This window comes from Ovis aries, chromosome 23 (assembly GCF_016772045.2).
Source record: "Ovis aries strain OAR_USU_Benz2616 breed Rambouillet chromosome 23, ARS-UI_Ramb_v3.0, whole genome shotgun sequence".
Taxonomy (NCBI): Eukaryota; Metazoa; Chordata; class Mammalia; order Artiodactyla; family Bovidae; genus Ovis; species Ovis aries.
The window spans coordinates 43376326-43401829 of record NC_056076.1 but is presented as its reverse complement, the minus strand read 5'-3'; the positions used below and the strand labels follow the sequence as shown (position 1 = coordinate 43401829).

At 46.6% G+C, this 25504-nt stretch overlaps 2 protein-coding genes across 16 annotated transcripts in view; one reads left to right on the top strand and one right to left on the bottom strand.

Annotated features, from left to right (window-relative positions):
• The window catches only part of SPIRE1 (spire type actin nucleation factor 1), a 142387-nt gene extending 136125 nt beyond the window's left edge, over positions 1-6262 (top strand). For 3 of the 7 annotated variants that reach the window (XM_027960808.2, XM_015103672.3, XM_060405471.1), the window contains 5 exons: positions 48-185; positions 726-796; positions 1261-1336; positions 1433-1569; positions 3242-6262. In XM_027960808.2, coding sequence (XP_027816609.1) covers positions 48-185; positions 726-796; positions 1261-1336; positions 1433-1569; positions 3242-3500 — 681 coding nt within the window. In that variant the 3' untranslated portion in view covers positions 3501-6262. The remainder of the gene's footprint in view (positions 1-47; positions 186-725; positions 797-1260; positions 1337-1432; positions 1570-3241) is intronic. The other 4 variants (XM_015103674.3, XM_027960807.2, XM_042239299.1 and 1 more) reach the window with 3 other exon arrangements.
• The window catches only part of PRELID3A (PRELI domain containing 3A), a 51439-nt gene continuing 30258 nt past the window's right edge, over positions 4324-25504 (bottom strand). For 2 of the 9 annotated variants that reach the window (XM_042239301.2, XM_042239309.2), the window contains exons 2-6: positions 19258-19426; positions 18586-18675; positions 17461-17531; positions 17250-17352; positions 4324-16433 (exon numbers count right to left, since the gene is read on the bottom strand). In XM_042239301.2, coding sequence (XP_042095235.1) covers positions 16332-16433; positions 17250-17352; positions 17461-17531; positions 18586-18675; positions 19258-19395 — 504 coding nt within the window. In that variant the 5' untranslated portion in view covers positions 19396-19426 and the 3' untranslated portion in view covers positions 4324-16331. The remainder of the gene's footprint in view (positions 16434-17249; positions 17353-17460; positions 17532-18585; positions 18676-19257; positions 19427-25504) is intronic. The other 7 variants (XM_060405472.1, XM_060405473.1, XR_009598233.1 and 4 more) reach the window with 6 other exon arrangements.

Here is a 25504-nt window from a genome sequence, read left to right as displayed (position 1 = left end):
TGCTGGAGGGGGTGGGGCTTCTTGCTCACATGGATTCTGACTTTCAGGAGGAGTTCTGCTACCCGGTGGAGTGCCTGGCACTGACCGTGGAGGAGGTGATGCACATTCGTCAGGTCCTGGTCAAAGCAGAGCTGGAAAAGTACCAACAGTACAAAGATGTCTACACAGCTCTGAAAAAAGGAAAGGTAGAGAGCCCATTCCAGTTGGCGGGTCACGCAGGCACTATCTGCTGCCAGGTGGCACGGGGCTTTGGGGGCTCCAGGGGCCAGAGGCTCACCCTCTGCCAGGCAGTCCCTGTTCCCTTGCTCACAGAAGTGAGTATTTCTCCCACAGAAATAGAAAGCCATAAGGTTTAAAACCACTATAATAAATAATGGTGTGCCTTCCTAAAACCAGGTCTGCTCTTAGTTGTTAAATTTTTAAAAGATTATTGAGAAAATATATTTGAGAAACACAGGACACTTTTTTAGAATCTTCAGATAGCTTCCATGATGGCAAGACCCTTAAGAGCTGTGGCCTTTTTCTCCCATTTAAAAGTAGAATTATAATCAAATACAGAGCCAGATTGTAACTGTCACAGAATCAAACTTGGTAAAAGGGTCTTTAAGTACTCTTCTCCCTTTGTCTACTAAGATTTTCCACATATAAATACGTGTTTAGATGTACAAATTAGGAAATTTACTGTTAGCAATTCTTTTTTCTCCTTTAAAATTTCTGTTTTTTAGCTTTGCTTTTGTTGCCGAACCAGAAGGTTTTCCTTCTTCACCTGGTCTTATACCTGTCAGTTCTGTAAGAGGTAAGGCTTTTTGTAATTGATGACAGTAGTCAAGGAAGCACTTCCACTGTTTCATCATTTTTCTCACAGGAACAATAGTAGAAATAATCCAGTGTTATCATGTGCCATGCTTACGAGTTACAACAGCAGTTGCTGCAACAGTGGATGGTTATTTGATATTAAGCCTGGAAAATTTTTCTCTGCATGTGTTTCTTTTATGTATTCAAGATAGTTCTAATAATAATATGTCATGTTAGAACAGAAAAAAATAGATGTGACTCTCAGGTGAACCCACAATAGACAAGAAAATCCCAGACATTAAGTTGATCCTTTCATGGGACATAGCATTAAGTTTTACAGACTGATGGTCTTTTTGGCAAGCCAGTCGTATCAGTTTGTTTCATTCTGGTAGAAGAACTGGAGTTTGGGGGACCAACTGTAGACAGGTAGAGGCATGCAACCTTTGGCTTCTCTTAACTCTCCAGTCATATCCATGGAATCACGCCAAGTAACCCTTCTGATTTTGTATACAGGCCGGTGTGCTCACAGTGTTGCAAAAAGGTAAGCCGAGCTCAGTAAAGTCACAGCTTGTGCTGATTTCAGTGACTCTGCCTCTCCAGCAGTCCTGCTCATTCTCAGTTTTATCTGGGATCATAGATGCGGCTGCCCTCCAAGCCATACTCCACCCTTCCTATCTTTTCACTGGGACCGTCTGCCTTGCAGAGAGGGGAAAGCTGTATGAGGCCAGAAAAACCCTCCACTGGCCACCATCGGCCACTTCGGAGCATTGCCAGGTGAGCAGGAGGCCTGGGTCTCCAAAGTGTCCTTTGTGAAAGAAAGGACTTTCAAGGACTGTGGTGACATGGTGGGATATTGGCTTGAGGAGGGGCACATGGGTGGGTTGGTTTTAATAGTTTTGACTTATACAACTCTCCAGAAGTAGCATGTCAAGGATAATGGCTAGCTCCTTGAAAGACACAATCTCCTAGTTTAATATTTTTTCTACTTTGGAAATAATTACTTTTATGTATCCTTTAAAAGTCATCTTTAAAACTGTCCTTTTCAGTGGAGTTGAAAACTTGCATGTAAGAGTCTAGTCTTTCTTTCCTTTAGTTTTGAAAAAAGTATTTTTAATCCTGTGTTTATAGTGGTCTGCAATAGATGACTTACATTCCTAACATAAAGACAGAAATAAAGCTTTATGCCAAGAGCTGGCATTTTAAAAGGAAAACACGCATGGGTATCAGTCACTTTGTGTTCAGGTTAGCACTGGTCTTTAAGAAAGACAGGAGGAAGGCAGACCAGCTCAGGTTCCAAGGTGGCAGGGCCCAAGGGGCAGGGTTTTACACACCAGCGGCCCCTCCATCTGTGACGGGCCCTAGAATTGGTGCCAAATGCTGGATGGTGGCCATTCAGCATGTCAAGGTCTGTGGACAGTGAGTTGAGGGAATTGGAAGCTCCTCAGACCTGTGTCTGAGGCTTCTGCCCTATGCTCAGCCCCTCTCCCGGGCTCTTGAGTTTAGGCTGCTGTCCATGGGCTCAGGACAAGCGAACATGGCTGCTGTTCTTTCCTGTACTTAATTCTACGTTCCTGTTTGGTTTAATTAAAATATGAGTAGATGATTCCTAGTTATTTCCAAAAACTATCCAAAACATTTGCGGTGATGTTGGTCTAGTTAACTCCAGCTCTCTGGAATCCAAATAGTCACCTGCTGCTGCTAAGTCGCTTCAGTCGTGTCAGACTCTGTGACCCCATAGGCGGCAGCCCACCGGGCTCCCCCGTCTCTGGGATTCTCCAGGCAAGAACACTGGAGTGGGTTGCCATTTCCTTCTCCAATGCATGAAAGTGAAAAGTGAAAGGGAAGTCCGACTCTTCGTGACCCCATGGATTACAGCCTACCAAGCTCCTCCATCCATGGGATTTGCCAAGCAAGAGCACTGGAGTAGAGTGCCATCGTCAAAGACAGTTGCTGTGGTTAGGGAGGTATATTTGATAAATATGAAAATAAGAAAGCTAGTCCAAAGATAATTTTTCAGGTTGTGTCATAGGATTAAGATAAATTTACTTGTTTTCTGACCTACCATCAAGAGTTAAGTAATGTTCATTAACCATGACATGGGGTCACTGAGAAAGAACTTGAAGTTTGCATAATCAGTGGGGCGTTAACAACACGTATTTCAGTTAGCATTCATGAACTGTGTGCAGTAGGTGAATACTCTAAATATCCTATTTTATAAAAATTCTATAAGGGGTACTAAGATTCTTAATAAAACATGTTTCCTGGTTTTTAAAAAATATTTTGAATGTTGTCACCAGTTATAACTTCTTTGGATGAATATGACATGGGCCGATCACCACCTATTCCATCATATTTTGGCAATAAATTTGCTTTTTCTACATGTATTTTCTTAGTATTGCAGTAGAATTCTTAAACAATAATGGATATTTTAAATGTTTTTTTCAAGATTGTCCTCAAAATCCAAGTCTGTGGACAAATCAGATGAAGAACTCCAATTTCCCAAAGAGCTGGTGGAGGACTGGAGTGCTATGGAGGTGTGTGTGGACTGCAAAAAGTTCATTTCTGAGATCATCAGCTCAAGCCGCCACAGTCTGGTGTTGGCCAACAAGAGAGCTCGATTGAAGAGGAAGACACAGTCCTTCTATGTGTCCTCAGCAGGCCCCTCAGAGTACTGCCCCTCAGAGAGGACCATCAGTGAGGTCTGAGCCCTGTGCCTTCCTGTGGGAGTTGCATTCCTGTGAGGACACTGAGTGGGCTGTCACTGTCTCCTCACCGTGGTTAACAGGCTTGGGTTTGCATGAGAATCAGGGTTTTGCTGTGTCGCATTGTTCCACAGACTAAATGCTGTGTTCATGTCAATTGATAACACATGACCAGTCACCAGTTGCTCATCTGTACTAAGAGGACAGTAGTTTGAAACTTGATTTTGTGTGATTATAGATTTGGAGGCGAGAAACTTTCCTTAGTTCTTTACTGTGCCTGAAATAATGTTCTAAGGCAGAAAGGTTCTCGTGTGAGGAATCAGTCTAGCACAGGCTTAGAGGCCAGCACGGTCTAAGCAGTAAGTCATATTGGCATTTCCACTGACAGTGTTCCTACCTGATGAACACAGACCCCTGGAGGCCTCACAGCACAGAACTTGCAAGGGTTTGCTTGTGCGTCAAACTGGTTTTAAGTTATTGTTGCTCTGAGACACTTGGGAAGGGCTCTCCACTGCCTCCCAGGTCAAAGCATCTGAGCTGTAGGCCTAGGGGGGTGCCTGTGTCCCTGGGCAGCAAGGCAGTGTCCCCTAAGCAAGTGCTAGGCTGTCCTTCCCTTGAATGTATTAAAAGTTACTAGTAATTCTATATTGGAGGTCTAAGAAAGTTTTTTGGCATCATGGGACAAAAAGGCAGGCTAGAAGTTTGTCCAGAAGCTCAGTACTTTGGCCTCTTAGAAGAAGGGCTGTGAGCACCCACCTTTCCAGCAGCAATTTTCGTAACTTTACAGTCTCACCATCATGACTGAATTAAGCCACAATTTGGTACGTAAGGTCTCAAACTGAAGTTTATTTTTATAAATGAATTTTAAAGGAAAACCATGGTCTAGTCTTTTAAAATTACTAGAAAATTAACCTGCTGATAAGCTTTTTGGATGCTTTTTGCACACATTTTCCTTATAAGCGACTTGAGTGGGTAGGGTGGGCTTTGATGAAGCCAAGCTGGAAGCAGCACCATACACGTGTCATTTCTCAGCTGTGTGGTCCATTCCGTGGCATCTCTCTCTGTGGTTCTGGTTGGCTCAGTGGTGACCAGTCACATTCACAAGCCTGGTTAATGAGCCAGGCCGCTTTCTGACACTCTCTGGGACACGTCTGCAGTCAGCACTGGAGACAGCACTGCTCACCAAAAGGCATGGCAGTCACTCCACACTCCCTCAACAACATTTCTATAGGGAATTAACAGTAATACCTCAGAACTGCTCTGGTAGTGGTTTTTCATAGTTGAAATTTATAAGTTAGTAAATTGCTTAAAATTACTTACACTTACAAAATAAACTTTACCAATTGACTTAAGTAATTAATGCATGTTAACAATTTGTATTTGCATGTAAAAGTGGGCCACCAGAAAACCCTGATTATGGAAATACTTACTGTTTCACAGAGGCTCATGTGAGAGCTTAAAATGTTACATTGAGTGAATCTTGTTTGCACAGTTTTCCAAGGGACAGTTTCAACTCTAGACCCCTGATGGTTTGGCCTGAGCCTCTAGAGCATCCCCAGGACAGATGCAAGGAAGACAGTGAGAGGGGTGGGGGTGGGTGTTTGTGTCCATGGGAAAAACAGACCCAGGAGAGTGTGCTTTTTAAAATAATGACTAGTTTATAGGTGTTTCTAAAATACAAAAAGCTAACCCCTCCCCCCAAACGAGAATCCCATTCACATGGCAAAATCTAGCCCATGTGGTTCTTGACTTCACTGCTCCAGGTCTGTGACACTGTTCAGCTATTGGGACATCGTGAGCGGCAGGTTTCCATGGGACAGTTTGCACAAAGAGTAGAAAAGGGCACACGGCACAGCTGAGATTGTAGAAATCAAATCCCCGCACTCAATCCTCCCGCATCCGTGGCGTGTGTCCGGCACCTCAACCAAACTGGATAATTCCAGAGAGACATCCACTGCTGGCCTGTGCGGCATGCTTTCACAGTCCTTAGCCTTGCCCCCCGCCCGCCCTTGTTCTTGGGATCCCAGATTGGTCTTTGTGCTGCTTCTGGCACTTACTTCTGAAGTTTGACGACAGCGTCGCTGGCTGGCTGTCCTCAGGTGGAATCTGATGTGTGTCTGCGCACCGGCCTCATTCTCACCCTCTTACTCCAGGCTGAGAACACTTTCATTTCACTTCTCACAGTTCAACTTTCTGTCAGTGTCAGGAAAGATAGCAAAGCTTGTAAATACTGTAATATATTTATTGGTATCTGGAGGGCATTCATTCAGTGGACAGTGAGAATTAACTCTCCCAACACAAGTAAAAGTTAAGTACATCAACTTAATAGTCTCACTAGATTTCAAGTCTTAAGCCTTTCAAATTAAACCAGAAAGTTGTCATGTAGGAATTTTTTAAATGATCTTACATTTGATGAGATCCCATGATCTCAAACTCACATCATGTGGTCAGCACCGTAAACTCATGCCATGAATTTTTTAAGACTCTTATTTTTCTAACTGTATTAATAAATGTCAGACTGGATTTTAGGTGTCACATAGGAAAGTTTTAAATTATATTGCTATTTGCTAGCGCAAAATAGCAGACAATTTTGTATGTGGAGAACTGTTGAAGGGCCATGGAGAAATGTGTACACGTTGACCTGGCTTCTTGCGTGTATAAAGTCCAGGCACTGCTGGCATTCAGCGTAACATGACGCTACCAAACATTTTCCATTAAAGTCTTTTAAAATTTATTGAGGAGAAAATAAATGACTTTCCATCATATGTTACGTGTGGAGTTCCTATTATAAAATGGTGCTATCTTTTGGTGACTAGCTGTTTGAAACCACCTAGGTTGGAAACACAAAATACATTTATGTGGCGTCAGCAGTTTACGATCAGCTTGAGAAATACAACCTGCAAGAACCACACTGGGAAAATAAATGAAAATGAGCTGCCACTGTAACTCTGCTGACTCACCAAGCAGCCTGCTTCCTTTGTCACCTTGCAGGGTAGGAAACTAAAATCTATAGATAATTTGTCTCCATAGTTATACAATATTTAGAAAGACAAAGCTTTTTTTTTCCTAAATAGAATTCTTTATGGTATGTGTTCTTATAATGTCCCATGAAACAAAATTTCTTGTTGTAGCTCTTAAAGGCTTGAGTTTAAACCCAGAATGAATTTAGGAAGGTTCTGTCTTTATGTCAATTAAAGAGCATCCTTGGCCTTTTACGTGCCTTAAACCTTAGGTGATACTGAGTGTGATATTAATCCATTACTTATTTTCCAGATGTATGATAAGACCTCAGCTCGTAATCCACATGCTCACTGACTTGAGTCCAGGGCACAGCCCTTGCCTTGCTGCTCCTAGGTTCTAGAGACATCGGGACCAGGAAGGGAAGCTCTGGGCCTCCCTTATTCAACTACGCCTTTCTTTCTCCTTTCCAGCCCCTGGTGAGAAGCTGTAGAGTTGCAAATAATTAGTCTAGAACTCCACAGGAGAACTGTTGTGGGTAAGGGCTGGATTACACACTGATGTGTCAGGACTCCAGTTCTGCTCTGTGCAGAGTGTGGATACATACATACACACAGCCATCAGAATATACCTCTTCCCCTCATGTTGACCTCTGGCCCACATCTAGAAACGTCTCCTTTGTCTCATCAAAAAAAAAAAAAAAATTAAGAGCTAAGAACCTACTTAATATAAAACTCTGCTTACACTAGTTAAATGCTCAGGTGCAGTTACCTGGCAGATTGAATTCACAGTGCTGTCCCACTAAAATGTGCATGGTGTGTATACTGATGTATTTTAGAATAGATGTCACTATCTGGAACATTCTCCAGCTGTTTTTGCTGTGGGGTTTTGATGCCAGTGGCACAACCTGAGCCTCTTAACATGTGCTCTATTCACAGAGGATGTCAAAGGGCTCCAGTACTGACAGGACACAGTACTCATGAAGCAGGCTCCTGAAAGCTGGGGCATTAAGGAGGTCAACTGTGTCCCTGAGGCTTAGAAGCTGAGGGATCACCTGGATGTTCCACTCACGTGGGGGCCCGACACTGGTTCCTGTTCTGGGATGCTCTCAGAGTGGCTCTGGCGCATCTATAAACTGAAGAAAGGAGGGAACTTCCTCCCCTAGGGAGCAGTCAGCACAGAGGGTCAGCGTCACTGGGAGGCATGTTCTTCTTGGCTTTGGGGTCCTGTCATTGCAGGATCTGTCAGTCAGTCCCTGGCCTACCTCCCCTATTCCTTCCCCTGCGGTGACACAGCAGAAAAGATCACATCCAAACTTTGCTGGGAGTGCAGTGTTTGGGAGAGTGGGAATGCCAAAGAGAGGATTTCTGGAAAGCTTACCTGAATATCAAATTCCTCAGCCAATGTGGTGTAAAAGCTATGGGCAATCACAGAGAAGGAAGGAGAAGCAGCATGATTCTGCAAAGGTGGACAGACCTCCTTAACAGTGTAGCTCCTACAGCAGAGCTGAAGCTGAACGTGAAACAGAAAACAGAGTAGCTTCTTGTTTAAAGGGAAGAAACTTTGTGATCTTAGACACCTCAAAAGCAGAAGATGCCTGAGAAGATTTCAGCTGTCCATAAGAAAGGGAAGATGATTTGGGTCATCCTGTCACAAGGTCATCTCAGGAGTCAGACCCATAGACTGTGAACTTGAACTGAGCACCGTGAACTTAATGGCTCGACATCCCCACTTCTGTGTGGCTCCCTGCAGCAGCCTAAGGCATTCCTCACAGTGCATCTGGTGGTGGACACAGCTTCATGGTAGAAACGGGCTCACTCTGCTCCACAATAGTAGCGACTGGCAGAAAGAGCTCTGTAGGACCTAAGGGCTTCCACCTTGATAATTGGGGGGGGGGGCGGGAAACAACCATAAATTAGTGAAGCAGAGCCTGGTCTCAGGTATGTGAACTAGCTCTGACTCAGCTGCTCCAGCTGAGCAGTGGAACAACCCTCAGTCCTCACACATTGGGAAAGCCGTGCAGTGCTTCCTGACTTCAGCAGTGAGGCTATTGGATGAGGTGGTCTCCAGGTCACTTAAACCAGGAGAAACATGACGTGGGGTCAGAGTATCCATGCTGCAGACACTGAGCAGTGAGTCACTGAGAGCCCGAGTCATGGAACAGAAAGTGGGAGGAATCTGCAATTCACACTCACCCTTTCACTGAAGCCAAGTGTCATTAAATAGTACTTCTCTGTATTGACAAACCTGATTATGGCAAAGAGAGGTTCAGTTCTACTATTTGCTATAAAAAAATCTGAGTTCATCTCCCCAAATTTAAAAAGAGATGCATTGACACACATTAATAACAAGCAAAAAACAACCCCCTTTTCACCTGCTGTTTTGTGCCGGCACCATCCAATTACTGTTCATCTCCCAACCTGCTGGATGCAAAGGCATGGTCTGTTTTGGTAGCTCTCATCCTGCAATGTGACATGTGCCCCGCTGTGTGACATGTCCCACTGCAGACAGGAAGGGAAGCAAGTGGCTGGGTAGGGTTGGGTGTGGGTACATGTAACACAATTTAATTGCATTAAATGGAAACAAATGTACAGACAAATCTTGCTGTTCAGCTTAATAAACAAAAACGGTTACCACAGCCATGGCGGAGGTGGGGGTCCCCAGTCTACACACCTCCCATTGTGGTAAGGGATCCCCAGCCCAGAAGCTTATTTCTTTGGCCCTCTCAGCCCTGATTAAAAATATCCAGAGCCAGGCAGATGCTCTTTCCCTGCGAAACTCCATCAGTGAGCAGATGCAGTAGTGGATTGGAGCCCTCGTATCATTCACGCCACTGTTCACCTCCTGCTTCTGCCTCACACGGCTGCACAGAATGGGCCCCCTCCCCTGACACAGCTGCTTCCGGTAGCTTCTGGACTCCCATGACTGCAGTACTTGCTGCTGCTCTTCCTCTTTGCTCCATCACACGTAGCATCTACTACACTGTTCCACGAAGACACGGATCTTTGTCAGATTTCTTCACTGCTACATCCCTAGATTTGGAAAACTATCTTGCATGCAACAGGTACTCAGTAAATGTTTCTGGAGTGAATGGATGAATGAGCAGGTTCAATATGGAAATAAGAATAAGTCAACAATACAAAGACAGAACCATTAACATGTCTTCCAAACAACTGACATAGTGTGTAGTCAGTGCACTTTACCACGAAAGTGCCATGCACAGCCATATGCTTCCTTTAAGGTAGGAGTAAAACCCAAAGTCAGAAGTCACTGCGGCCCAAAGGTGGCTGATTAGAATTGGGAGGCCTGAGACAGCAGCTTCTGCACCTGCTGGTTCCCTGGAGCCTGCAGAAACCCCACTCTTGTAAGTGCCACTCACCACATGCTCCTCTCCAGGCTCCCGTCCACTCGAGAGCCCTGGTGGAGCCACCAAGCACAGCCCAGCCTCCAGACCGGCTTTTTCCATTAACACATCGGTGGGCAGATATCAGAGACCCTGGAGACCTATAATTGAACTGCTGTGTGAACGCAAATCATGTGTTCATCAGCACTGAGCTCATACTCAGGACCTTTTTACTAATGCCCCTTTCAAAGGATGATAGTTAACGCTTACTAATCATAACATTTTGATTAAAATTATGTGCCAACTGGGCTGAAATAAAACATCCCAAATGACTTCAAATTTGTCATATTAAAACAGTTTGGCCAAGAAAAGAAAAGGGAAGATATGAAAATAACCTTTATGTTAGATAATACATTTTAAAATATTTTGCTGGGTTTTAGTAGCCAATACTAGCTCCCAGTAGTTGAGCATGTTACTGATTTCACTTGCCCGATGCACAGCAAAACCACCCTGCCAACTCCAGGCTGTGAAGGAAAGTGCAGCATTTACTGCAGGATACCAGCACAGAGTTAGCACACAGAACAGGCAGCTTGTGACCAAACAGCCAAACTCCCTGACAGCTTTCAGGTAAGCGTTTTTATTTTTATAATACATATTTTTAAATATTTATTTATTTGACTGTGCCAGGTCTTAGTTGTGGGATGAAGGATCTTCAGTTGCAGCATGTGGGATCTAGCTTCCTGACCAGGGACTGAACCCAGGCCCCTTGCATTGGGAATATGGAGTCTTAGCCACTGGACCACCAGGGAAGCCCCCAGGGAAACGTTTTTAAAGGCAAGGTGAGGGAGAGGGTCAGGGGTGCCTGTTCACTTGTGGACATTTGTCCTGACTGGTGGGTGGTGCAGTAACGGGGTAGTATTTCTAGAATCTCCATCATCAACCATCTGGTTCCAACTACTCGAGGGGTCTGCCTGCTGACTGTCAGCACGCAGCTAACTTCTCCACTTGATGGGGGTTACTATCAGCAAACCATCTCAGGACAGGGCTCAAAATATTACCTATACCCCTTGGGGAGGAACTAAAGGTCCCTGACTTTGTTTAATGGCTAAACTATCATTGCTTTGACCTGCTTGACTGTTGCACTTGCTTCTCCATTTTTGCACTTCTCTGATTAAATGTGCTGTTTGGAAATTGGGCAAGGGCTAAGAGGCTAACATTTTTCTACCAACGAGAGGTGGGGAACACAGGATGGTGGGGTCTGTCACCAGGAAGGCCCCACAAGGTCCTGCTTGGTTTCAAGCACTTTTCCACACCAGGTGCTGTGTAAAGCACTCTCAGCCACAATCCTGATACTCAGCTCTGAAGCAGGTGCTGTGCATGCACTTGTTGTCTATCTGAAAGATGGGAATATAGCCAGGTAGATATTTGTCCAAGGTCAAACCTCTAGCCCAGCATCACATGTGACGTCCAGCCCTGTGCTCATAACCCTGCTTTCTCTCCACCTGCCTGCCCCACTGAGGGCTATGATTCTGAACCCAGTCCTCAAGTTACCACATACTCAGTGAGCACCCAGGGCTGTGCATGCAAAGAAAACATCTCATCTCTGCTTCTGATCAGAAAAATATGTATGTGAATAATTTAGAAAAAAATGGCCCAAAGCGATATAAACCTCTAGGAGTTTATAGTAAGTTGCGAGCTGGTGTCAGTCAAGAACACTCCTGGAAACAGATTTCATGAAGACAGGGGGTCCAACATCCCCCAAAGTGTGGTCTGATGATACCTGGATCAGAATCATCTGGGCCTGTGCTTAGGCCTTGGTTTTGATTCCTTCCAAAAGCTAATGAGAGTAGTCACTGAGGAAACTGACACAACATATTAAACACCACATACAACAAACCTATAGCTAACATCATTCTCAAGGGTGAAAAGCTAAGAGCATTCCCTCTAGGATCAGGAATAAGACAAAGATATCCACTGTTGTTGACTTTCATTCAACATAGTGTTGGAAGTCCTAACCATGGCAATCAGAGAAGAAAAATAAAGAGTCCAAATTGGAAAAGAAGTAAAACTGTTACTGTTGGCAGATGACATCATACTACACAAAGAAAATCCTAAAGATGCTACCAGAAAACTGCTAGAGCTTATTGATGACTTCAGTAAAGTTGCAGTATACAAAATTAACATACAGAAATCTCTTGTATTCCTATGCAATAACAGCAAAAGATCAGAAAGAGAAATTAAGGAAACAATCCCATCTACCATCTCATCAAGATAAATAAAATAGGAATAAACATATCTGAGGGGACAACAGACCTGTACTCTGAAAATTATAAAATGCTAATAAAAGAAATCAGAGATGATACAAACAAATGGAAAGATGTATACCATGTTCTTGATTGGAAAAATCAATACTGTCAAAATTACTGTATTACCCAATGCAATCCCTACCAAACTACCAATGGCAGACTTCCCTGGTGGTCCCATGGTTAAGACTCCACTCTTCCAAAGCTGTAGTTACAAGGGATTAATCTACAAAATACACAAACAGCTCATGCAGCTCCGTATCAAACAGAACAACCCAATCAAAAAATGGACATAAGATCTAAACAGACGTTTCTCCAAAAAAGGGATACGGATGGCCAAAAAACCCATAGGACACCAACATCACTAACTATCAGAGAAATAGAAATCAAAACTATAATGAGGTATCATTTTACACTAGTCAAAATAGCCACAATTTTCTTCCAGAGTTTTCTTTCACATACACAGGGATTTATTTTAAGGAATTGGCTGCCCTAATTTTGAAGGCTGCCAAGTCCAAAATCTGCAGGGTGAGTTAATTAAGATCCATTCAGCACCCTACTGGTTAGTTTAGGTATCTTGACTAAAACCCAGAGTTCTACAAAAGTTGATTCTGTTGTTTGGGTTTTTTGGTTTTTTTTTTTTTTTTTGGCCAGCTTATTGTTTGTTTCAATGCGGGGACTGAATCTCAGGGCACCCACCTCTGCCATTTTCCATGATATCGCTACTTTTGAAATTTTTTAACCTTAAATTTTGAATTAATGTAGACTTACTGGAAGCTGCATACCCTTCACCCACTTTTTCAGTAATGTGTGACATAATTGTAGCACAGCACCACAGGCAGGAATTTAACATGCACAGTGCAGCACAGAGTGCTTTTAAAAGATCACTTCAACAAGGCTTGGCTATATGAAATTTCACATTAGGAACAAAGAGACCCTAAAAGCTTCCAGAGAGGGAAAAAAAAAAAAAGCCATATATAGAGGCTCAGGAAGTGAAGTGGAAAACAATGGAGCAGTGCCTTCAAAATTCTGAGAACAAGTATTTTTACCTACATTTATATGTCTAACCAACCTTTGAGTGAAGAGTGGGAAGAGAAGGGACATTTTCAGATGTGTCAAGTCCTGGAAGCTACTGTGGCATGTCCTTCCCCATTTTATGGTGAAAGAGAAGGCAGGGAGGCCAGGAGACAGGGCTCCAGGAAGGGAGAAAGGCCAACAGCCATTTGGCTGCTGGTCAGAGAGTAAGACGGGCCTCCAGGAAGGACAGCACCAGGGGAGTGAGAAAGGTGCGTGCAACCTATGGGGTTTGAGCTGCAGGAGAGGACACTGTGAGGTGCTGCGAGAGCAGGTGAAGAATGCAGGGGCATTCAGCCAGGGACTTTGAAAAAATAAACAGATGAAAAGGAAAAGACAATTATTACCTCCCAGGGGAGAAAAGCTACATAAAGACAATATAGGGACTCCCTTGGCGGTCCAAAGCAGGGGCTCAGGTTCCATCAAAGCAGGGGCTCAGGTTCCATCTCTGGTCAGGGAACTAGATCCATATACCACAACTAAAGATCCCTCATGCTACAACTAAGACCAGACCCAGTCAAATAAATGTTTTTCTTTTAAAAGAAAATGTAATTAACGTATAGCTTTTCACTTAGTAATAAATAGTAGTTATGTATGTTTTAATTATAGAAACAATGTGATTTTAACCATAAGTTACAACACAGCTATACTGGAGATGGGAAGATGTGAGAGAGAAAATAACCATCTATCATAGCAGGAAGTCAACAGATTTCATCTAAAATTGTTGAATCAAGAAATAGCAGAGTATGCTCATGTATTTTAGGAATCTAACAGTAAATGCCAAAACTGCCAAGAGAGTCTACAGAAGGGTAGAAGCATCCTCTGTGGAAAGGGTAAGAGGGATTGTTTTTGTCATAAATCTTTTAACTATTTTACCTTTAAAGCTATGTGCATAAAAGTCTCAAAAATAAAAATGAATTTTAATTTTGAATTGGAAATATTAATATCAAAGGAAAAGCATGTGGTAGAATACAGTTCCAACCCTCCTTTATGGAGAGCTTCTCTAGAATTATCATTTAAAACACACACAAATTTTATTTTTGAAGATTGAGAAAATTAAAACTCCCAGTTGGAGATACCTTGATGTCAACAAAACAGCTGAGAGCTTGGAACCACCAGCCCAGGCTGCAGTCCAGGGGAGGGTCCCAGACGGTGTGCAGTCTCATCGCAGCCGCAGGACAGAGCAAATGGCTCTCCTGGTCAATCCTAACTATGCCTGTGTCACTATCAGGGTGGATGCCTGACTCTAGCATGTGCAGATCCGTGAAGAAGTAAGACAGGGACACACGTCAGCTATGTCTGAGGTAACAGCTGGTGGCCAGATGTGTGAAGAGACAGTGAGCCTGTGGATCAAGGGCAAGGGAGGGGAATGGGGCATCCTCTGCAAAGAGAAAGCTCTTTAGTGAGACCCCAAGAGTCCCGGCAGGAGAGCTGGCACTGAGGGGAGGACAGATGAGACTGAGGGAAGGACAAAGGAGGCCCCCACAGCTGTCTGAGCAAACCAGGCTCAGGCGCAGCAGAGCAGGCACGTAGGCTCAACGTGCAGTGGACAGCATGGCAGCCTGCCCTGCTCCCAGCAAGTCTGCCCCATGAGCAGTGCCACTGGCCAGGCCTCCTGTCCTGTGAGGTCACGGCTGACCAGCCTGACGATGGCTGTGACCTGGGAGCTCCCGCCTCTCCCAGTCCAGCCAGGACCATGCTCTGGACTCGCTTCTTCTCTTCTTTCTTTTTTTGGTGAGGCATCATTAAAGATTGAGGCAGTTGAGCTCTAGTTTGTGAGGCAAGAGAATGTAATAGGGTCCACAATTCAAAGCAACAGCATCAGACACACACCAAACACATGCACACACAAGTAGGATGCTCAGCAGTCAAGCAGGCTCTCTGCTTGTGATCACTTAGTGGTGCATTCAAGGAAGAAGGTCATGACCTTGGGCTCAAGGTGAAGTTTCTGGCAAACCTATGCATCAGTGCCTTACGCAAAAAGCAGGAAGCTCTTTAAAGGAGCCCAAGCCACAGGGCTCATGTCTGCTGACTGAAGTGCCAAGTGTGCATATGTGCTGCAGACAGACCAACTGAGGGTGGGAAGCGGGGCCAGAGCTTGAAAAGCCACGAGTAGGAGGAGTTCCAGGGCAGGAGAGTAAGGATTCTCTCAGCAGAGGGAGCAGTGAACTCTGACCTTATGAAGCAGAGATGACTGCTGACCATGCCAGCGTCAAATCTGCCCTGACACCCCAGACGCTCAGGGGAGGAAAACAAGAGTATTTGAGAAGCTCAAAGAGATGCTGGGAAATGACTTTGAGCACTAAAAACGAAGGGCCAGTGATGGCACACGGCTGGCAGCAGCAGGAAGGGCGGCCTACTGGCCACAGTGCTGACATCTGGGCCTGAGGCATCCGCACAACATCATGGGCAGGCACTCCAGTCTTACTCCCAATAAAATCCCCTTCAGATCAGCCCTCCACACTGGACCTGCTGGTGAGACCCTCCTGCTAAGGACACAGCAGTCCCACAACACACGACTGCATGCTGAGAACCGCTTTCAGGAAAAGCCAAACTGCCCTTGGAGACGAGATGACAAACCTGAACACAAATCTCGCCACAAAACGAGCTGGTGGACCAGGAGGAGGATGAAACCAGTTCGGTCTTTCTCCACAGGGCGGGGCCCGCACAGAGCTGCATCCCGCAGACCCCTCCCAGCACGCGGGCGGCACACACCACTGGGAGCCCAGTGGGCACCACATCCTCCTGGTTCAGGAATCCTGTAGTTACCGCCGCTAAGCACGGGGGGCGCTGCAGGCCTCGTTAGCTCAGTGCGCGTTCCGCATTTTCAATTATCCACTCAATAGCGGCCCAGCCCTGGAGCAACACAGAGAGAAGCCAGTGCGCTGTCAGAGGTCGGTCCTGCTGTCTCACCCAGCAGCAGACAGCGAGCTACTCAGGTCAGGTGAACGCAAAGGAGACACCAGGCCCAGAAACAAGGCAGGCGGCACACAGAATTCCAGCCCCAGCCAGAGCTCCATGGAGCCCCACCCCATCCCTGCTGTCACCTCCTGAGGCCCCTCAGACCTCTCTGTGAGTGGCCCCTAACCTCCGCTCCTGAACCTCGGGTGTGGGGTAACCCACCTCTCCACCTCCGTCTCCCTCACCAGCAGGTAGCTAGCCGCCCCAGGGCGCCCCTGACCTGGCCTGGGGTGCTGTGGGATGATAACGACAGCTGGAGAAGCCATGATTCTCCACAGGCCTCCAGCACAGCAGCCCCTAAACACAGAAAATGAGAGGCCTGGATTTAGCCTCACTGAGTTTTCCCTGACTTTTCTCATAAAGAGCTAAAGGACTCTGTCCTTGCTGAGAGTTGCCTTCCTCGTAGAAATGTTCTTTTCGGCAAACGCTCAGGCCTGCCCTAAGCTAGACCATGGACACACAAAATGAGTCATGCCAGCTCTGTCCTCTGGGCTTGAAGTGTGATGAGTGCTGCTCTGGGTCGGAAGTGGAGGACACTACCCTGAGCTAAGCTACTCTCAACCTTCCTCAAATCTGGATTTTTCTAGAAACACGGCAGACTGGTCCTGTATTGTGACTGGACAAATGTGCCTAAATGCAAGCATAAACGGCTCTCAGCCAAGCCCTGACCTGAATGTACTAGGAAGGGAAGGTTTAGGTGCCGTGCCATTGGTCGAAGACAGAAACCAAAGGGGAAGGGAGAGCGAGGGATGGCAGAGAGGGGACTGCATGCCCAGGCAAAGAGTTGGGCCCTGGCACCCACACAGCCTGGGACCCATCCCTCCCAAGGTCCCTCCACAAGGCTCACTCCCAAATCCTGCCAGAGGTACTCAAAATGCCAGTTAAATACAAAACTGCTAAAAATGTCGAGTGTCCTGCATGCCCACGCCCACACTTGTCCTGGATGTGTGGGTCTGTCTTGTTTAAGAGCCCTGGTAGCTCAGCTGCTGCTGGAAGTGGTGGCTTGCCTCGCTAGCCTCTGTTCCCCACAGGCCTGGGGCCCTCCCCACTGCATACGCTCAGTAGGATGCCCACTCCTTTGGCCACCAGCCCCCCAACAGTGAGAGGTGGTACCTTCTTTGCGTTGGACGATATCGTGTTGGCCATTAAACTCTCCAGATAGCTGCCGAGGCTGACTCCCTTCACGGTGATGACAGCTTCCTGGGTGAGCACGGTCCTGCAGGAGAGCGCGCTGGAGGTGAGAGGCTGAGCAGTCTGGAGAGGGAGCCCCCGCCCTGCCCCGCCCTGCCCCACCCTGCCCTGCCCCAGAGTTCAGTCCACTTACTTTCCTGGGTCCTCCGGGTGGGGTGTGTACACCAGCCTCTCACTCACTGACACCAAGTTTGTGAGTGTGATCTTAAAAAAGGACACAATGGCTGTAGGTTCTTCTCTTGCATTTCTTCCCAGACTGCCCACACTCTCACAACTCCACACCTGCACTTGCTGGAGCCAGAGCAGAAGGAATGCCGAGGCCCGCGCATCCTGGCCGCGGTTTTGGAGACACCACCCTCCCTCCACACCCCACCCAAACCTGAGCCTGACTCATGAGCAGTCACCACTTGTATTTGCAATGTTTTTATGCAAGACGCTGTGTTTAATAAACCTTATTTTCTTTCCTTGATCCTCAACCACACTGTGTAGTCTGCTCTTTGTTTTTCAGATGAGGAGCATGAGACGCAGAAAGGCTGATCACTAACTCTCGTAGCCACACAGCAACTTGGTGATCACCTGTCATCCCCAAAGCCTTTCCTTCGACCTTCCTCCTCCCCTTCCTCTGGAGCCAGAACTAGTCCCCTCTACTGACAACTCAGCTTTCTGCAAAGAGGAAGTGGAATTTTCTAAGTAGAGAGAGAACAATATATAAACCGTCAGGAATGGCCAATGTACAAATACCCGCCCAGCTCACTCTGCCTCTGTGGAAGGGCTGCCTGGCCTGAGGGAAGGGGGCCGTTGACTAAGGTCCAGGGGGTCAACTGGGAGTTTGCACCTGCAGTGACCCCACCCACAGAATAAGGGGCTGGCATAACCATGCTCCAGCCCACCCAATTCCCCCAACACTCTCTCTGAAATTGCATCAGGCCAATATCAATGGTTCCTGATTATGAGACAGGAGAGAGGAAGGCAGGAGGAAGTGGCTGTTTCAGTGGCTGCTAAGAGACACATATGCTGCTGCGGGCAAGGCAGCAGCTGAGAGGGGGCGGGGGGCAATAGGGAGGCAGGAGTCTGTCCCCTGGTTACAAAGGTGTGTTCACATCATTATGTGTGTTCTTCAGTATGTTTTTACACTGGAATAAAAAGACAAGATACTGCTAAAGCAAATTCAGCCTTTCTATTAAAAGATCACAGACCAAAGGTGGGCTGGAAACACAATTAAATGAAGACATTATGCACCATTATGGCTATTGCTTACATTGGTGGAGCAGAGCTCCATTTTCTTTTCTACTGGATCCACGATAGAATGTTCTCTGATGTATGTCAAAGTCCTACTGGTCCCCAAAATCTGAAAAACAAACCAGCATGGTAACATTGTCATACCCTCAAACACTGCATGTCACTTCAGATCAGCTACTAACTTCTTCAATCAGGCTGCAGCAGCACCTCCAGCAACTGTTGTCCAGCAGATGGGACAGATGGACACATAAATCAGGGATGGAGGGACCGGCACTGAGATGGAGGTGAAAGTGGGGCAGGACCTGGGGCACTGAAGCCAAGGTCTGGCTGATAACTCAGCTGAGGACCAAGCCCCCTGCCCCACCCCACTGACCACCAATGTGCAGAGCCAGCTCTGGGGCTCAGGCCATACCTGGCAGGGTGATGGAGCTGCAATGGGGCATTCAGAGGTGGGAAGGGGGGCTGTGGGGGTTTAGGTTTCCTGTGTGTGTGTGTGGGGGGGTCTCTGCCACAGGTGGGTCAGTGGACATGCTGAACACTCAAGTGAACAATTAATTCACAGAGAACAAACTATCTCTCAGGCTTCCCAGAAAGCCCAAATGGGAAGGTTGACACTCCCTACGTATGGGTGCCAGCCAGGCTGGCAGGTATAGACAGGCTGTTGGTGTAGCTGGGCTCCCAAGGGGCTCACCGCTCTCACGAGGCTGGGCAGCCCCCACTCGGTGCTGAGGAGGCGGTGGCTGTGAAGCCGGCCCCGGCCATCCACACTGCGCTCCAGCACGTCGACACCCACAACACAGGGGTTCATGGGATTCGGGTACTTCCTCATGGCTGCCTTGATGACTGTGTCCCACGGGTGGCTGGAGGAGACACAACCACCAGCATTGAGTGGCAGTGTGTTCAAAGTCAGATCAACCTGATCCTCGAGCTTGTTCCAGATCCTGGATCCCTGGTCCTCCCAGCAACCAGGGTGTAGGCAGGGGTGCAGAGCAGGCTCAGGCTGGGCCAGTCCTGCTTAGCTGAGGATCCCTCCTTTGCCAGTCCCCCATAGCCAAAGGAGGCAGGACACTTTGGTATGGGGCTTCTGGACAGTGACACAATGTTCCCATCCCCTACCTGTCACTGCCACTTACCTCAACACACACACACTAACTATGCTGCTCCACAGGCTGCAAGGCCAGGGCCCATTTCTGCCTCTGCCCACACAGCCGCAGTGATTTCAGGGGCCCTTTGCTGACCACCCACCTGCCTCCGCACTGCAGCCTCATGCCACAAGCCAGGACGGCACACCTGCCTAGCTATGAGGTCCAGAGCAACTGCTTTGCTCCAACTTCTAAGCAGTATGTGGCCTGAAATGGCTACGTATTTTTTTCTGATTAACGTGGCTGAATTTTGAAAAATAATGAAAAAGATGAGGAAAACAAAAATCCACAATTCCACTATCTGGAGACAAATCTGTGTGTTCCCATGCCACCCCCAAGGCTTATCCTGCAGACGCCACCCCTCCCTCTGGTCCTGAGCCCTGGAGAGGGGTGGACACCAGTGTCTCTGTTGGTTTCCTGCCATCAGAGCCTGCACAGCCGCCCCTGCTCCCAGGGCTCCAGGCCCGCTGAGGCCGAATGCTGTAGGGCCACAAAGGGCACAGAGTCAGGTCCTCAGGGAGAACATTCCCCAGGCCTTGCTGTCCTGACCGATCCTCCAGGAGGTACCCAGCAAGCATCTGGCCCCAGAGGCAGGTGTCTCCAGCCACCAAGGCAGGGGTCTCCGCAACATGTCCTTCCCCAGATGACAGTCCAGACTCAAGACCTGGAGACATGCATCCCCACACAGACATGCACACACTTAGAAATTAAACTGGGGTCATGCTCCATGCATGCACAAATCACCTGCTTTTTATATGGAACAGATGATGAGCACTTTCCTGTATCACAAGGCTATTTTCAGAAATAGAGGACTGTAACTAGCTGCACAAAAGGTCACCCTGTGGTATAGCCAGTCCCCTCTGGCAGATTATTTTGACTGCATCCAACCTTTACCGTAAAATGAAGGCAGTAGTGAACATGTGTGCACACCAGCCTTTCAACATGTCTGTCTGTCCTTAGGATATATTTATAGAGTGGAATTACTAAATTAAACATCAAAGATCATGAACATATTGAAGAATGTTCCATGTTTGATGTCTTTTTTAAATATAACTTTATCATTGGTCATTGACCGTGAAATTTACTTTGTCAAATTCATTGACCATGAATTTACTTTATCCTCATAAAAGGCTCAGCTCAGCCACTCAGTTGTGTCTGACTTTTTGTGACCCCATGGACTGCAGCACGCCAGGCCTCCCTGTCCATCATCAACTCCCGGAGTTTACTCAAACTCATGTCCATCTAGTTGGTGATGCCATCCAACCGTCTCATCCTCTGTCATCCCCTTCTCCTCCCACCTTCAATCTTTTCCAGCATCAGGGTCTTTTCAAATGAGTCAGCTCTTCGCATCACGTGGCCAAAGTACTGGAGTGTCAGGTTCAACATCAGTCCTTCCAATGAATATTCAGGACTGATTTCCTTTAGGATGGACTGGTTGGATCTCTTTGCAGTCCAAGGGACTCTCAAGAGTCTTCTCCAACACCATAGTTCAAAAGCATCAATTCTTCGTGCTCAGCTTTCTTTACAGTCCAACTCTCACATCCATACATGACTACTGGAAAAACCATAGCCTTGACTATGCCAAACCTTTGTTGGCAAAATAACGTCTCTGCTTTTTAATATACTGTCTAGGTTGGTCATAACTTTTCTTCCAAGGAGAAAGCGTCTTTTAATTTCACGGCTGCACTCACCATCTTCAGTGATTTTGGAGCACCAAAAAATAAAGTCTGACATTGTTTCCACTGTTTCCCATCTATTTCCCACGAATTGATGGGACCAGATGCCATGATCTTGGTTTTCTGAATGATGAGCTGTAAGCCAACTTTTTCACGCTCCTCTTTCACTTTCATCAAGAGGCTCTTTAGTTCTTCACTTTCTGCCATAAGGGTGGTATCATCTGCATATCTGAGGTGATTGATAGTTCTCCCGGCAATCTTGATTCCAGCCTGTGCTTCCTCCAGCCCAGGGTTTCTCATGATGTACTCTGCATATAAGTTAAATAAGCAGGGTGACAATATATAGCCTTGACGAACTCCTTTTCCTATTTGGAAACAGTCTGTTGTTCCATGTCCAGTTCTAACTGCTGCTTGCTGACCTGCTTACAAATTTCTCAAGAGGCAGGTCAGGTGGTCTGGTATTCCCATCTCTTTCAGAATTTTCCACAGCTTATTGTGATCCACATAGTCAAAGGCTTTGGCATAGTCAATAAAGCAGAAATAGATGTTTTCTGGAACTCTCTTGCTTTTTCCATGATCCAGCGGATGTTGGCAATTTGATCTCTGGTTCCTCTGCCTTTTCTAAAACCAGCTTGAACATCTGGAAGTTCACGGTTCACCTATTGCTGAAGCCTGGCTTGGAGAATTTTGAGCATTACTTTACTAGCGTGTGAGATGAGTGCAATTGTGCAGTAGTTTGAGCATTCTTTGGCATAAAAGGCTCATCCCAGGTAAAAAAAGTTAGCAAGAGGATGCAGATGACAGTCAGGCCTCCCAGCCCCTACTCCACGATCTTTCAGTCACACCAATGGCCTTCACACTCAGGTCTACACAACCTGCTCTTTAACACAGAAATGTTTTTCCAAGCTGTGGAATTGTGTCATTGTGCTAAACGCATCCACTAGATCCAACATAAGGGGATGAAGGAGCAGAGACAAGACTGGTCCCGATCACTCAGCAGAGTACAGGGAGACTTTCTTCTTGGGAAACCACCATCAGGGCCACAGTGCACCACACTTGGGGGAAGAAGGGAGCACCCACAGACTCATGAGAACAGAAGGGGGAGCTTTCTCAGTGAGTGAAGCTGTATGTGCACTTTGTAAGTCAAGCTCCCAGACAGGTCCCATAAAAATCATTATGCAGAATAGGCTATGGCTTCTAAGATTACTTGAAACTATCTAAAAGTTGACAAATATTTGTAATCAAGCACACCTCACATAAAGTTTCTTTTATATAGAAACCTTGCATCTTTCTAACAGATGATTTCAACTAAGCACAATGTGTTTAAAATAGTCATAAAAATAATTCCATTTTTAACTACAAGGTTTACGTATACAAGTTAGTATCACACACGTCTTGGTTAAAGAAAATAGCTCAGGGACTTGCCTTATAGTCCAGTGGTTAAGAATCTGCCTGCCACTGCAGGGGACATAAGTTGGATCTCAGGTCCAGGATGATCCCACAAGCCCATGAGCAACAACTACTGAGTCTGTGTACCTATAGACTGTGCTCCACAATGAGAGAAGCTACCACAATGAGAAGCCTGTACATCACAACAAAGGGCAGCCCCTGCTTACCACAACTAGAGAAAGCCTGAGCACAAAATGAAGACTCAGCACAGCTAAATATAAAAACTTTTTTTTTTTTTTTAAGAAAAAAAATAGCCCAGTATTCACTTGATTGGCTAAAGCTGAGGAGTCGAAAATATCAAGTGTTGGGAGAACATGAAAGCAGGAAGCCAGGCCCACAGGTGAATATATGAACCGGCCCCATCCCTGGGAGACTGGTTGATGAAATTCATCCTTGGGATAAAGGTCCCCAGCCAAGGCTCAGAGTGATACAGAGGCCTGGGAGCTGCCCCAGGAAGGCCTCTACGCCTGCATTTTGAGAACGCATCAGCAGCAGCACTGAGGGCTGGGGGCACATAGCTGGGCTAGCAGCCAGGAAGGGGGCAATTCTGGGTACCACACCAGGGTACTAAAAAGGAAGAACAAGGCAGCTCTATGCTCAGAGAGTGTGTAGGAAAGAGGAAGTGGGGTGAGGTCTGAGGTCTTGCCTACAGCAACCCACTGTAAGGGGCAGTGGGCTGAGCAAACAGCAGTCATGAGACTCCCACAGCCCAGGGGAGGGTGCTGGTGCTCATTATTCCATCCTCCTCTTTTGCATAATTCCAAAACATCCATAATGACTCAAAAAAAAAAAAAAAGATGTAGGAAAAGTCCTTGGAGCCCAAGCAATCTTGGGCAGCCCAGCAGTTCTTGAAGTGAGGACAACAAAGCTGGCTCCCGGGCCCCTCTGGGAGCCTGGCCGCCGCGGAGAGGGCCTGCCCTCCTCGCTGCAGGACGCCAGCCAAGGCTGCAGGAGCCCCTGTGAGGCCACAACTGTTGGCCTCTCCCCAGGAGTAACAACCAGGCCAGGCTGTTTGGCGCTCACTGCGGAGCTGTGCACTCAGAAAGTCCACCAGCACCAGGGTCTGTCCCTGATAAGAGAGTAAGGCCCCACACCGGGTCCCCTGGCTCTGGGCAAAAGCACAGGAAGGACTGGGAGGCCTCACTGTGGTTGGAAGCGCTTGTGGCTATGGGATAGGGAGGGGGTGCTGGGTTGGGGGGAGTCCAGTGGTCTAGTCCAGTGCTTCCCAGCTATCACTTCTCCTCTAAACCACTGAACACAAACTGTAGTCATTCAGACATAAGTGTTGGACAGGAGTCTGCTCAAAGATCAATGAAGTGATCCTGTTACTTAGAGAAAAATACCTGACAGCATTTGGTGCCAAAGATAGAGTTTGAGCTTCACAGAGACAATCGGACTTTTAGAAAGCTGGCATCACTACCAGATGCTTGCCCCACATTGTACCCAGTAACCGCACAGCCTGATGACCAGTGCAACACGTCACAATTCACAGGGAAAAGGAATCATTCAAAGCACCAGACAGGCCAATTACTCTGGTCAGTCGTGGTGTCAGGTTTCCTGCTGCAATTAATCTGAGAAACTACGGTTTGTTTTGCTGTAGTAGCAAAGAAGAGCCATGACTATTTTTAAAGATTTCTGAAATACTGCTACCTTTCCCATGTAGGTTTTACGCATATACAGTGTGTGAGGCTGCGTTTTAATCATTTACTTCAGCCAAAACAACAGACTGGAACACTGAATGCAGAAGCTGATGGAAGCATCAAGTCAGTATCTGTGCTGCCTGACATTACAGAAATTAGCAAAAAATAAACAGCGCCACTCTTACTACTTGTAAGGGTTTTGGAAGCTACAGGTTTTTTAAATTTAAAAAATGTTATTTATGTTAATGTACTGTGTTTATTAAGGAAGATGTAAGGAGATACCCCTCGTCCAAGGTAAGGAGCAGCAGCTGTGCTTTGCTGGAGCAGCCGTGAAGAGATACCCCACGCCCAAGGTAAAAGAAACCCAAGTAAGATGGTAGGTGTTGCAAGAGGGCATCAGAGGGCAGACAAACTGAAACCACACTCACAGAAAACTAGTCAATCTAATCACACTAGGACGACACAGCCTTGTCTAACTCAATGAAATCAAGCCATGCCCACGGGGCAACCCAAGACAGGCAGGTCATGGTGGAGAGGTCTGACAGAATGTGGTCCACTGGAGAAGGGAATGGCAAACCACTTCAGTATTCTTGCCTTGAGAACCCCATGAACAGTATGAAAAGGCAAAATGACAGGATACCAAAGAGGAACTCCGCAGGTCAGTAGGTGCCCAATATGCTACTGGAGATCAGTGGAGAAATAACTCCAGAAAGAATGAAGGGACGGAGCCAAAGCAAAAACAATACCCAGCTGTGGATGTGACTGGTCATAGAAGCAAGGTCTGATGCTGTAAAAAGCAATATTGCATAGGAACCTGGAATGTCAGGTCCATGAATCAAGGCAAATTAGAAGTGGTCAAACAAGAGATGGCAAGAGTGAACGTCGACATTCTAGGAATCACCAAACTAAAATGGACTGGAATGGGTGAATTTAACTCAGATGACTATTATATCTACTACTGCGGGCAGGAATCCCCCAGAAGAAATGGAGTAGCCATCATGGTCAACGAAAGAGTCTGAAATGCACTACTT